This window comes from Cornus florida, unplaced genomic scaffold, assembly GCF_030987335.1.
Source record: "Cornus florida cultivar Cherokee Brave unplaced genomic scaffold, ASM3098733v1 CherokeeBrave_3.0.0_Hap2_Chr07, whole genome shotgun sequence".
NCBI lineage: Eukaryota > Viridiplantae > Streptophyta > Magnoliopsida > Cornales > Cornaceae > Cornus > Cornus florida.
Genome location: NW_026775577.1, coordinates 57,730,075 through 57,743,634, shown reverse-complemented (window position 1 = coordinate 57,743,634; position 13,560 = coordinate 57,730,075). Strand labels below are relative to the sequence as shown.

At 34.8% G+C, this 13,560-nt stretch overlaps 1 protein-coding gene across 1 annotated transcript; it reads right to left on the bottom strand.

Moving 5' to 3' along the window:
• Nucleotides 1–11,753: 11,753 nt before the first annotated feature.
• LOC132266245 (uncharacterized) lies at nucleotides 11,754–12,347 on the bottom strand. The gene has a single exon (XM_059767097.1). The coding sequence runs from the start codon at nucleotides 12,345–12,347 to the stop codon at nucleotides 11,754–11,756; it is 594 nt and encodes a 197-aa protein (XP_059623080.1).
• Between the last annotated feature and the right edge of the window lie 1,213 nt (nucleotides 12,348–13,560).

The window sequence follows — 13,560 nt, the reverse complement described above, 5'->3', positions numbered from 1 at the left end:
GAGAGCATAGTTCCTTCACGTGATGTGACCGTATGTAAAACTCCTATCAGAGGAGGTATGATAAATCATGGTGATTATTGTAACCATAAACCATGTTCATCATTAGTATACAAATTGGTAATAATATACCAGGACAATATACCAGGACCAAACCACACAAAAAAAAAAAAAAACCATAAAGACAAAATTTCATGACCAACCTTGCAACTCTCTTAGACCAGTTTTCACTGGTCAATTATAAAAAGCAACAGACGGCAATACACCCAACAAATACATGCAAACCAGACACTACAACTGATAGTAGTAGTCTGTATCACCACCAAATTGATACTCAACAGCTTAAATCCACCTTGCACAAAACAAAAGAAAGATCAGTGAGATCAAAACCCCAACTGAACACAGAACAAGACAAAAACATTGCTATCGAAAGAGAGAGAAAAAAAAAAAAAAAAAAAAAAAAAAAAAAAAAAAAAAAAAAGAGATTAAACTAGGCATGCATTGCTTTCCTAAACCCATTTATATGCTTTTACTTTCCATTGGAATATATAAAGTACAATCCTATTATGGTCCCCTGGAACTATTACTTACAAATTTCAAATGATCCTATCATGGTTCCCTCGAACTATTACTTGCAAATTTCAGAATCGAATATTACCCTCCAAAACTTATTCAAAGCACTTCGATCCCAAGGACTTGTATCCTATATTCAAATTCTAAAACTTAAGAAAAACATAAAAACAAAATATAAATAGAGCTCAGTGAAGTACATAAAATTCCAGCATATCCACTTCCAATAAAAGAAACACAGCTTATACAAAATATAAACCATGAATTAAACTAAAAGATCAAGGAGCGGAGCTGCCTTAGAGAACAAGGAAGTGAAAAACAAGAAATACCTACCCAAAATCACATATCTTCAAGCGAGGATCTTACTTTATTTCTTTAAGATATTTTCTATTCAAAAGTAAGTAGCCATTAGTTTATTGGGTGTATTTTTCAAATAAGCAACTTTTCACATTCTTTAAGAGACTTTAATCAGCACAATTTATACGTGACACCGAAGGCCATATTTTCTCACTCAAAGATTAAACTAATATTCAATTTTTAAATCACAAGGCAGCCAAGAATGTCAGACTATTTTTAATCAACAAATCTGTGTTGTTTCTAGGTTTTAAAAATTCAAGTTTTGGTTCTAAACTACCAATCTGCACTTTAGAGAATTCAAAAGACACCACTTCAAGGCTAATGGCGAGGGGGGGGCGCCGGGGAGAGAGACTATATACATCAGTTTTTCCAACAGCTTCAAAAACTATCAAATCTATACCCAAAAACAAGTTAGACAAAATATAATGACCTCTTTAATTCACAAACATTTGAACAATATAAATTTTTTTCTGATTGGTTTATAAAAGTAAACTCACATCATAATGCTATTTAGATTACAAAATAAGGAAAACGGCGCAGTCCCTAACAATGTTGTGTTCTAAAAAAGTTCTGCTTTTGATTCAAGAAAACAAAAAAAAAAAAAAGTTCTGGATTGATTTCAAAATAATCTAAACCAAATTGCAGTCAATTTTTTGCTAGTTATTTAAAAGTTACTTATCTGTTAGCATAGAATCAGGTCAACAGGCCACAAAAGTACTAAAAGAAGAAAGACCTCAAATTAAAAATATAAAATCATCAAGTTGTAGATCAGCAAGCAAATCATGAGCAAAAATTTATTTGATCTAACATTCTGCATACCAAATGAGAAGCAATTAACAGATAATATCATATTTATAAATAAGAGATAACCAAGAGTACACAATCATCAAGTAATTATTTTAGAATATCACCTTGCAAAAAAAAATAAGTTCAGAATATGTGGACCATAATCAACAACAAAATTGCAAATATAATATTACATATAAAGTAACATACTTAAATTGAAAAGCAAACTTTCCAAGAAATTAAGCACCAGCAATTACAAAATATATTGAAAGTACTAATAAGTTGAGCTAAGGGCTCATTCCAACATAGAAGAAAACATGGTCTATAACAAAGTACCAACAAATGGAACTTTATATACCTTTTATAGATCATCTTTATGGCATAGTGAAAAAAATAATATGTTAAATCACATCCAAGACATTGAGGACAAATATGTCTTATGGTGAGTCGTATGCCTGAAACTTCTCTTGTGTGGGTGGGTGGTGGTGGTGTTTGGGTTGGGGGGGGGGGGGCCGTACGATTATTGAAATATGTATACACGTGTATTGTGGCAATAAAATGATTTGACCATACAAAAATAAAATAAAATAAAATAAATAAGGAAGGGGAAACCAATCAAGAAATTCTTTGGTCCAGTGAGTAAATTTTCTGGAGCAATAGAATCTGGCCCATTTAGCAAATAATGAAGGACGTGATCATTCGGACACACTAAAAAGCAGGATCCGAGAGTGTAGGGTATGGGACTAAATAAATGATAACTAGGTGTCCATACACAGTGTTGCAATGCCGAAGAATGCCCTATCTGAATGACACGTCGTATGATTCCTTGAATCTACAGTGAAGCATGCATACATATATCTGCATCAGTAAATGAGAAAGCATCTTGTCAGATTACTCAAACTTTTTTAAAGAAGGGAAAAAATAAAGGGTGGGGGGGGGAGAAAAAAGGTGAAAGAAAGCCATGCCTGTTTGGTTCCATTTACTCTGTGAACAAGTGCATTTTGAGTCAATTAAATCTAATTTTAAGTGAGACCATTATGATCTGATATTATTATGAACAATTCTAACATGTTAGATGGAATCCAGTACATATATATACTGGATTTTTGTCCGTTTTAAAACAGTTTTTGTAATTGCTCTACAACAACAAACATATACATGAAAATATATAGACGTGTGTGTACACACACACTAACTGTTGGATTGCTACTAAATGCACTCAAATCAATCAATTTTTACACGCATATATATACATACATATATATATATATATATATATATATATATATATATATATCTCATATATTGCCACCTTATAGCTCCAGTTTCTTTTTCTTCATCTTCATCTTCTCCAAATGGGAAATTAAGCAATGAAACTGGGTTGTGCAGTTCTTTCTCCTCGCATATAAAACTCTCCCTTTTCATATGTAACTTTTTTTTTTTTTTTTTTTTGATAAGTACATATGTACCATATTCAGTCAAATTTAAGAGAGAACTCAAGAAGAACCAAGCTGGTCATAAGCAACTCTTATTTATATTATAGGCTCGTACTCATTTACGAAGTAAAGAAATCAGACTTTAAGTAACATTTGGGTACTATTAGTGTATTACAGTTTAATTTGACAAATCACAGACCTGGCCTATAGCTCATGAGAAAAAATTCTAATAGAGTAATAAGGACCAACAACCAAATAGAATTCAAATGGAAACTACTATTAGAACCCAAAAAATTGGAGATTATGAAAGCATAAGCAGTACAAATTCTGTTTGTCAACCACAGAAAAAAATAAAAAATAAATAATTCAAAGATCAAGACAAAAAAAATTGGAGACTTTTACATCTAACCCTGAGGGAAGAAAAAGAAAATAATACTATCAAAGATCAAGATAGAATAAAAAAAAAAATTCAAAGAAAGTCCAAGTCAAACAACTTGACTCTGAAGGGATCTAATGTACCCAATAGCTTCTGATAGGATATAAGCTATCTCAGTATGTGAGAGAGAAGGACAGACAGACAGACAGAGAAAGAGAGAGAGGGGGAAAAAAAGCCTCCAAAGTAATTAGTCATGCATCATGTCTTCTTTAATGGTTAGAGATCAGGAAACCCTAGATGCAAATTTTGAAGAAGAAAGAGAACTTTCATAATTGTAAAGAGATTCTTTATCCTCATTATTTCACAATTGTACGCTCAATCTAAGGCATGAGGCTTTGTAATTGCATAGTTACCTTTCCAAAAGGAGAAACTAGCTGGTGAAGGACTGTTTTCTTATCACCTAATTTATCCCTCCTCACCTGGTTAGAAATTATAAACAGAAAAACAAGAATTTATCCCTCCTCACCTGTTCAATCATATACATGTCTATATTTATATTTTGTTTTCAGATGTGGGATGGGAGATACCAAAGCATGTTCCTGTATTGGGTCATGGCCATTTGTTAAATTTTGCTTACTATACTCTTGTATATTACATGTTCTGTAAAGGTGCAATTATTTGCTTGCCTTGTGGTTTAACAGGCAGAGATCTGAACCTGATGTGCACAAAGTAAATTGAAACGCCACATGATTCGGTTAAAGATATATTGCAGGGCATCGGAAGCACACGAAAACAATGGGAAAAACACAAAAGAAAGATATAAATACAAAACACAACATACATTTTTGATGTAGTACAAACCACAACTTTTTCCAGTAATGGTCGCTAAGAAAATAAAGGAAAATGAAAAGAAAAGAATATTAAAAAACCAAATTTACTAAAGATTTGGGTGTTTTAGAAACAACAAAATTACTGATTCTTTGAACAAGATTTTGTCTTGTCTTAAGTTCTCTCTTGCTAATGAATTAAACAGCAGAGAAAAAAACCTTTAAAAATGGTATTCCTTGTCTTTCAGTTTCTTCCCCAGCTTTCTCAACAGAAAATAACATAGAATTGGAAACCAAAAAAGACAGTAGATGTAATTCCTATGCAATAATCACCAACCTTAATTACACAATAAAAGCAAAGATAAACAAGTAAATTTATAAACAGCCAAATTCACCAATTATTCTAAAATACTTTAGCTAACAGATTGCTAACAAGTAACAACCAGCAGAAGTAACAAATATTTACATATATATATATATATATATTTTCCTAAATGCATATATAGATCAGCACTGTACCCGGAGTAATACTAGCCCTAGAGGAAGAAAATAAGATAGAAAGAAAGAAATGAGGTGAATATATAACATCGGTTAAAAAGCAGACTATAATCCTTAAGAAAACTTTGAGGGCCCTAAATTAAAGGAAAATTTGATGGGCTGCTGTTGGATTGATCCAAAGGGTTATCATGGAGCCACATACTAGATGGCCCTGTGTCTTTTTCTAACCAGAAAAGAAAAAAAATGAAAACAAATAGAAATGTAGAAACTTCAACCCATTTCTATTTTGTAAGATTAAGCAAATACAGGTACAACTAGAAACAGGTCAAAAGCAATATTCCTCAGAGCTAACACCTCCAATAAGAACAAAAAAAATTCTGGTTATAAACCTACAAGCAAGGCGAAAGAAGTTTCTCAAAGGGTATATATGCATTTTTTGTTTTTTTGATAAGTAAAATTGATAAGGGTATATATGCATCTTGACAATACGCAAAATATATATATATATATATATATATATATTGAGCAGAATCTTCTACCTATTCATCATAGAAGAAACAAGAAGTCAATGGGATAAACAAGAAAACAATGGGATAAATGAGAGTGAATAGACCCGCTTATGTTGTGAAAAGTGGGTTCTTTAAATAGAAAAAAAGAAATCCAAATATAAAAATGTGGAAAAAAGCACCTTTATCTCATACTATGATATATTGAATGGGACAGCAACGAAGGCAAGTGAGCAGCAAAAAATTATGAAATTGTTAAGAGTCAACTTTTCTATCTCAGATGCAGCTTTAGAAATTCAACTGAGCAATGGATTATCCTAATAAGGTTTCTTATTTGTATATCTTCATCGACTCAGATCACGACATCTGGAACAGCTAAATTAAACAGCATTATTTCATCCTTTCCGCAGAAAAGCTAAATTCATACAATAAAAAACTACAGAACATTTTTCAATGATCGTTTTTAATTATCGCAAATACGCTCTCTCTACTTTCTCAAGAAGACTTGGAAGTGCAGCTGCACATATATCCTCATCAAAACAGGAATTTTGGATTTCACCAAAGAAATTTGAAGTCTGAAATTCTGTCAGCAAACCGAATTTCTAAATTGAACTCAACACATTCAACATAACACATTATACCTGTCAATCGAATTTCTAAAATACTAGTCAAAATTATTAACAAGCACAAATATATACATGCATACATTTTTATATATATATTGAATGATATTAGTAAGAAATAGTTGTTCGTTTTCATATCTACCAACAAATCTAAATCAATATGTCACTCATTCCTCTTGAACAACCCCCAAGCCAACCTATACACATACATTTCATACATTATTAACAGTTCTATTGCTGCTAAATCATCCGAAGAGAATTGAAAAATCAGAGCCTTAAAATGAGTTTGGGGTAAAATTGGATGTTTAACATCCCATTTTTCTCTCATTTTCCTATGGTTCCCATTAAACCAAACAGATCGTAGAAGAACCAGAAGAAACCTAGAAAATCATTGATCCAGCATGATAGCAAAACACACAGAGATTAAAGTCCAGTGACATTTACCTGTAAGTTGCAAACAGATAGATCGTCCAAATTGAAGTGGTTTCGTTTGGTCTATTATTTTAGAGAGGGGGAGAGAGAGAGACTAGTTGTTAAATGGTCGTGAGCCCGAGAGTTGCATGAAATGTTTATGAACCCTCTGAATTGAATTGAGAGGGAGAGGGAGAGGGTATCGTAAAATCAGAACTGAGATGTGAAAAGTGGCTCAGAATTGAGAGAGAGACTACTATTAACTAATTTGCCAGGGCATAATTTATATTTAAATGGAGAAGATATTGAGATCGGTGTAACAATGATTTATCATCATTGTTTAAAAAAATAACCTTATTATGTTAACCAGTGGGATTGGCAATTAAGTAACGATCATCAAAAATTGTGCCATTATATTAAAATATATATCTTTATTCCTTGCTGACTTCAATTTGTTGATGCTGTAAACGGTTGGAAGGAGACCCCGTTTGGTAAGTGTGTTGTAGTGTGCTGTAATGCTTCAGAATGTGAACAGTAGGTCATTTTCAGAACAAAATAGGTTTGGGCCGGGTTGTGTTGGTTCGAACAGTGACAGAACATTCTGTAAAAAAGGGCCAAAAGTTGGAACATCCAATTTGGTGTTCTGGCTTGTTCCGATCTTATTTCAGGCCCAAAATGAACTGTAGCGGGTGCAACAAATGCACCCACTTGTTCTGATTTGAGAACAAGTATAAACACAAATTAGTTCATGTTCTAGGGCTAGAAGCTTGCGGCGACTCCACTACAGCTGAGGCGATTCGTGGTGAGCTCTTCTCGATCTTCATTGGTTTCATATCTAACATACATCCAAGAATTTAACAATGTAGTTTATCTTGCTAAATTCTTTAGCATTCAAAGATTTGTTCTTTTTTTTGCATGATTCTGTTCTATTTGTTAGTTTTTTACTCCCCAAAGCAAACTTTTATTTTGGTTATAATTTTATTTCTTATATCTTGTTTGATAGAATTACTACTAAAAGAAATAATTTATTTTTGTTTTTTTGGGTTAGTTAATTAGCTGCCCACTCTTGATAACTATTTAGAGCAAAAAAGTTGATATATTATTCATTTTTTCTGAATCCGCAGATGGATAAGAGTGTATTAATTTTTGTGGTTATTTTCCTATCTATTTGGATGAGAATATACTTCCACAAATCCATTGTTTCAATAGTTAACAGGAAGAAAATCTGTAGTTTAACCAATGCAGATGGCATCATTCTGGAAGATGCAGATGCAGTTGTTCAGGAAATTGTATCTTACTTTCGAAAGCTGTTTGGTACAAGCTCTCCAATTACTCACACTCAGGCAGAGCTCACATGATTCATCACCAAGTCAATCCTTCTCAACCTCCATTGCATAGTGGAGACTATCCCATCTTACCATGAGATACAATCTTGCATGTTCTATCTCAATAGGGACAAAGCTCCGGGCCCTAATGGCTTTAATGCCATATTCTTCCATCAAGCATAGGGAATTATTAGAAGTTCAACAATTAGAGCTATCTCTGAATTTTTCAGAAATGGAAAACTGCTAGGTGAACCAATTCTACCTACATCTCTCTTGTCCCAAAGTGTCAAAATCCCACCTCCCTCGATGATTACATGCCTATCTCATGTTGTAACAATATATACAAATGCATAGTAAAGCTCCTAGCCAACAAGTTACAACTGGCCCTCCCCCACATCATTGATCAAACCCAAACAGCCTTTGTTCAAGGCAGGAAAATCACTGACTCAGTCCTAGTCACTCATGAACTCCTAAGAGGTTATCATAGAGACACCCCTCCCCCAAGGTGTGCCATCAAAATTGACCTAATGAAGGCCTTTGACTCGGTGAAATGGGAGTTCACACTTGACTGCCTCTCACATCTCAACTTCCCACAATCCTTCATCAAGCTAATTAAAGCTTGTATAACCTCTCCATCCTTCACTATCGCTATCAATGGAGAATTTAAAGGAATTTTCAAAGGAAAAATAGGCTTAAGGCAAGGTGATCCTATGTCTCCATTCCTATTTGTCATTATTATGGATGTTTTTACCTCAGTTGTGCAGAATATTATCTCTAGAACTCCAAGATTTAAATACCACTAGAGGTGTAGGGAGTTGGGAATCACTCACCTCTCTTTTGCAGATGACCTTTTCCTCTTTTGTCATGGTGACATTACCTCAGTTTCTATCCTAAAATCTGCCCTAGACCACTTCTGTACTATGTCAGGCTTATCCATCAATCTTTCCAAGAGCTCAATCTTCCTCTCAGGGGTTGACCCCTCCACAGAATTAGCAATCTCAAATTTGTTGGGCATTGGGACTGGATCCCTTCCTATTAGGCATTTAGGGGTTCCATTAATCTCTACGTGTCTAAGGGTAGCTGATTGCAGACCCCTTATTGAAAGGATAACCCACAGAATCACACACTGGACCTCAAGATCACTGTCCTATGCAGGAAGACTACAATTGATCAAATCTATTTTGGTATCAACTCAATTCTACTGGTCAAGCATTTTTATACTACCAAAAGGGGTTATTGATGAGCTCAATAGAATCTTCATGGCTTTCCTATGGTTTGGTATTGAAATGAAATCAACAAGTGCTAAAATAGCTTGGATGACAATTTGCAGACCAAAGGAGGTAGGTGGTCTTGACATCCCTAATTTGGTTACCTCTAACTATGCTGCAATTACAAGATACATTTGGGATCTACTTGCTGACAACACTGAAAGAGTTTGGATTAATTGGTGTAAAACATACCTCATCGAAGGCAGAAACATTTAGGCTTTGGAGGTTCCACAATCCTGTTCCTGGAGTTAGAGAAAAATCCTTCAGCAAGGATACCATGCTAGAAAATTCACCAACCACAAGATTGGCAATGGCACATCCACAAACTTTTGGTTTGATAACTGGCTGCATATTGTTCCATTGAGCCTTAGATTCCCTCCACAAATGCTTACTGAATCAGGTTTTGATCTCACATTCACTGTCAGTTGCTTCATCTCCAATTGTCTTGGAATTTCCCTCCATCACTCTCAGCGGCAATTCTTGAGCTTCTTGCATTGCCTACCCCATCCATGACATAAGACAAGTTGATTTGGGCAGCTTCTCCATCAGGAAAGTTTAGCCTCAAGCACACTGCAGCTCTCTTATCCCCCTCCTTTCCATCTGTGCCATGGTTTAATTTGGTTTGGCGTTCTCCAGCCATCCCCAGAATGAGATTCAATATGTGGCTTGCTGTCCAATGTCGTCTCCCCACTCTAGATAGGAGATTAATGGCAAGACATGAAAATGTTTGTGCTCTCTGCAATGCCAGCCTGGAATTATACTCTCACATGTTCTTCTCCTGCGACTTCACATCTCCAATTTGGTTATTCTTCAAAGCAAAATGTAGGATTACTATTGCAGCCCTTCCATGGCCAGAGATTGTGTCGACATTCAGTAATCGGTGGTCCTCTCCATCCCCATTGAATCTTCTTAGAAAGCTATGCCTTGCGGCTCTAGTGTACCATATTTGGGAGGAAAGAAACGCTCGTATCTTTCGTGGGGCAAGGTCAACCCAAAATTCGATTCGATTGAGGGTTTCAAATAGTATCACCTCAATTCTGAAATTGGGGATTTTAAAAAATTCCATCGCTGCTCATCACATCCTCAAGGACTGGGACCTTCCTCCCTCTTGCTGTCGTCCTTCGCTGCGGCCGCCGGACTGAAGTCTCGAAGCCATTGAGCTTCGAATGCCATTAAAGCTTGCTCACCGGATTTGTGCCTGATTCCACCATTAACGGCTAATTGACCGTTATAGTGGAGTTGTTTGTTTCATTTTAGGCCTTGGGCTGTTAAAAAGATGTAATTCTTCCGTTTGAGCCTATGGGCTCTTCTGCGTCCCATTGTTTGGGTTTGTATGGGCCAAATGCCATCCCTGTACAGTTCCTTTTATTTTATATAATAGCTTCAACTTTCGGGAAAAAAAAAAACACTCTTTCTAGAAACGCGAGCCATCTCTCTCTACACGCAACACTTGTTTTCTTGGTGGTTGGTATGTTGATGAACAACGCATGTATCTACGTAGTCAGGTCTGTATAGTCAAGTCCTATATAGTCACGTTTGTATCATAAAGAGAGAGAAAGTGAGTTATTAGCTTGTCGTTCTGCATCAAGTCCTATATGGTATTACAGACGTTTAAATAACTCTCTCTCTCTCTAAACTAAAATATATTATTGTATAGTCACGTCTGTATCTACATAGTCGGAATCCTTACAGTTCTATCCTTGGATTTTAATGCAAAGAAGTCACAAAATCATGAGAGAATCTTTAAAGTCCTATGCCTATCCATGAATTTTAATGCAAAGAAATACTGTAGTCCCTATGCGACATCTTTACTCGTGTGTTTCAATAATTATATGAGTGTCACAGGCTTCGGAACAGAAGCTGATTCATAGTATTGATCGCGGTGTAATGGACTTGGACATAATTAGTAATCGATACGGATCGAACTAAGCTTTAGATGTAAATTTAAACTTAAATAAATTGAAGAAAAATTTTATAATTTTATTTTAGTATAGTCAAATATTTAAGGATCATAATAACAAAAACGTTACTAAATTTTAAAATTATCATAAGAAATAGAGAAAAAAAAATTATAGCAAATAAAAAAATATTTATTTATATATTAAATATTAATCGGGACGGGCTTGAGACTTTCTGATTTTTAAACTCTTTTATCAAGCCTTATTAGGATAATTTCAAATTCGTTTGATTAGAGACGGGAATGAACGAGACTGACAGACAAGATAAATTGACATAGGTATTGTTTAAAAACTCAATTTAGTACTTAATTCTGAACGGATTAAGCGTTTATTCAATTAAGTGTGTTTAATAACGTAAGTTGAATATCACTGAAAACATTTCAGTAAGGATTACTTAAAATGAGATAAATTTTTAAATGACAGATACGGAGTATATCACTTATCACGCTAAGTGCTGAAAATTCAAAAAAAAAAATTAAAAAATATTTATTCTTTAATCACCACTTAAAATATTTCGCACTTAAAATTCAATCCTTATAATTTTTAATTTTATAAGCACCATAGCTAGATACTCTCTCTCTCTCTCTCTCTCTCTCTCCATCTTCAAGCTCTATTCCTTGTAGTAATTCTCATAAAAAATACGTGATCACAGCATGAGAAAGAATTACTAGGTAACTTCAATATTCAATCTTGGCATAATTAAAATAAAAAAATATCCAAATAATAATAATAATAATAATAATAAATATTATATCTGCTGAAGTTGTATTTTTTTTTTTTTTTTCCAAGGCAACTAGAGAAAATAAATAGAAAAATCAACACAAATCCCCCAGCAAAGCTTCTCCAACAGAAGCAGGAACCAAGGACCATACAGGCTCAAAAAAATTAGAAAGAAAAGACCATCTACATATTTCATGAGCCACCCTATTACAGTGTCGTAGAACCCAATTCAACGAGAAATCTTCTCCATGCTGAAGAAGAACCTTGATATCGTGAACAATCGTAGCCAAAGCTTCTTCTGATGAGCACAACTTTATAATTGTTTGACAATCCCCTTCAAAAATAATTTTAGGCCAGCCCCATTGTAAACAAACTTGTATTACGGCTCGGAGTGAAAGACCTTCAGCTACCACTGGTGAAAAAATATCTTGAAATAGCCAAGATCCCAAACTAAGAACACGCCCTTCATGATTTCTAGCAACATAGCCACCCCCACATAATTTTGAAGAAGAACTGAAAGGTGCATCAACATTAACTTTGACAAAATCATTAGGAGGAAAACTCCACTGAGGACTTTGAAGCGGAGCATGATGAGGAGCAATGGATAACAATTTATTTTGTCTCTGGACATCAGAAAATTCTTGATAGTAAAAAACAGCATTTTCAACCAGAGTTTGAGGATCCACCATTTTGGACGAGAAAATGAAGTTGTTTCAGTTCTTCCACAAATGCCAGCAAATGTATGCTGCTAGACTTGCGCATTCCACATAACAATCACCAGTCTTCCAGAGTTCAACCAAGGCAAGCCATCTCATCTGCCAAATTGTCGAATTGGACTTTGAAAAATCCAACCGCAAAGGGCTTAATTTCCATACCCTTTGAGCAAAACTGCAGCAACACAAAAGATGGTCCATTGTTTCCTTTGCTATCCCACATATCTTACACATAACCTCTGTTTTAATTTTTCTTTTTTTCAAGTTGTAATTAACGGCAATTTTTTCGTGGACACATTGTCATATAAAGAACTGCACCTTCCTAGTACTTTGCAAACGCCAAATCTCTTTCCAATTTTTTTCCAACTGAGATGAATAGCTACAACCCTCCCCTGGTGGTGCAAAAGAATTTGATATTTTCAACACATCTAAGGCTAAAAAATAAGCACTTTTAACTGAAAATTTCCCATCGGCAGTCAATCCCCAAATCTTTGTGTCCTGAGTATCTTCAAAGAGATGGGAATTTGGAGAATTCTTTCACCGTCCCGAGGGGTGAACGAATTTAAAACCAAATCTCGCTCCCAATATCTAGTGTGTCCGTCTATAAGATCTTCCACCAATTGAATATCATTACCAGATGGAAGGGATGACACGTTAAAATTCTTTTTCCCTGGTAACCAAGGATCTTTCCACACATTAACTGATATACCATTTCAAATCTGCCATTTCATACCTTTCTTAATCACTTCTTGTGTAGCTGCCAAACTTTTCCATGACCATGAACATCCAGCATTACATGGAGAGTCGATAAAATTACAATTGCGAAAATATCTCTCTTTGAAGATCTTAAAAAGCATGGAATCGTCGCCCACTTCGAGATGCCAAGCCAATTTTGCAAGCAATGCAACATTAAAAGCTTCTAAGTCACGAAATCCCAATCCATCCTCTTATTTATGCTCACATAATTTCTGTCAACTGACCCAATGAATCTTATTGGAATCGATCTTGCCTCCCCACCAAAATTTCATCATCTAACTTTTCAGAAAATCTAGAGTTGAGAGAGGAATCTTAAAGCACTGCATAGAATAATTAGGGAGAGCAGAAAAGACCGATTTCAGGAAAGTTTCACGCCCTGCTTTAGACGTATATTCCCCTTTAATAGATTTAGATTTTGCAGAGACCTTTTCTT

Excerpts from the sequence above, each read along its gene's own strand:
- LOC132266245 (XM_059767097.1), bottom strand. The coding sequence starts at position 12,347 with ATGGTGGATCCTCAAACTCTGGTTGAAAATGCTGTTTTTTACTATCAA.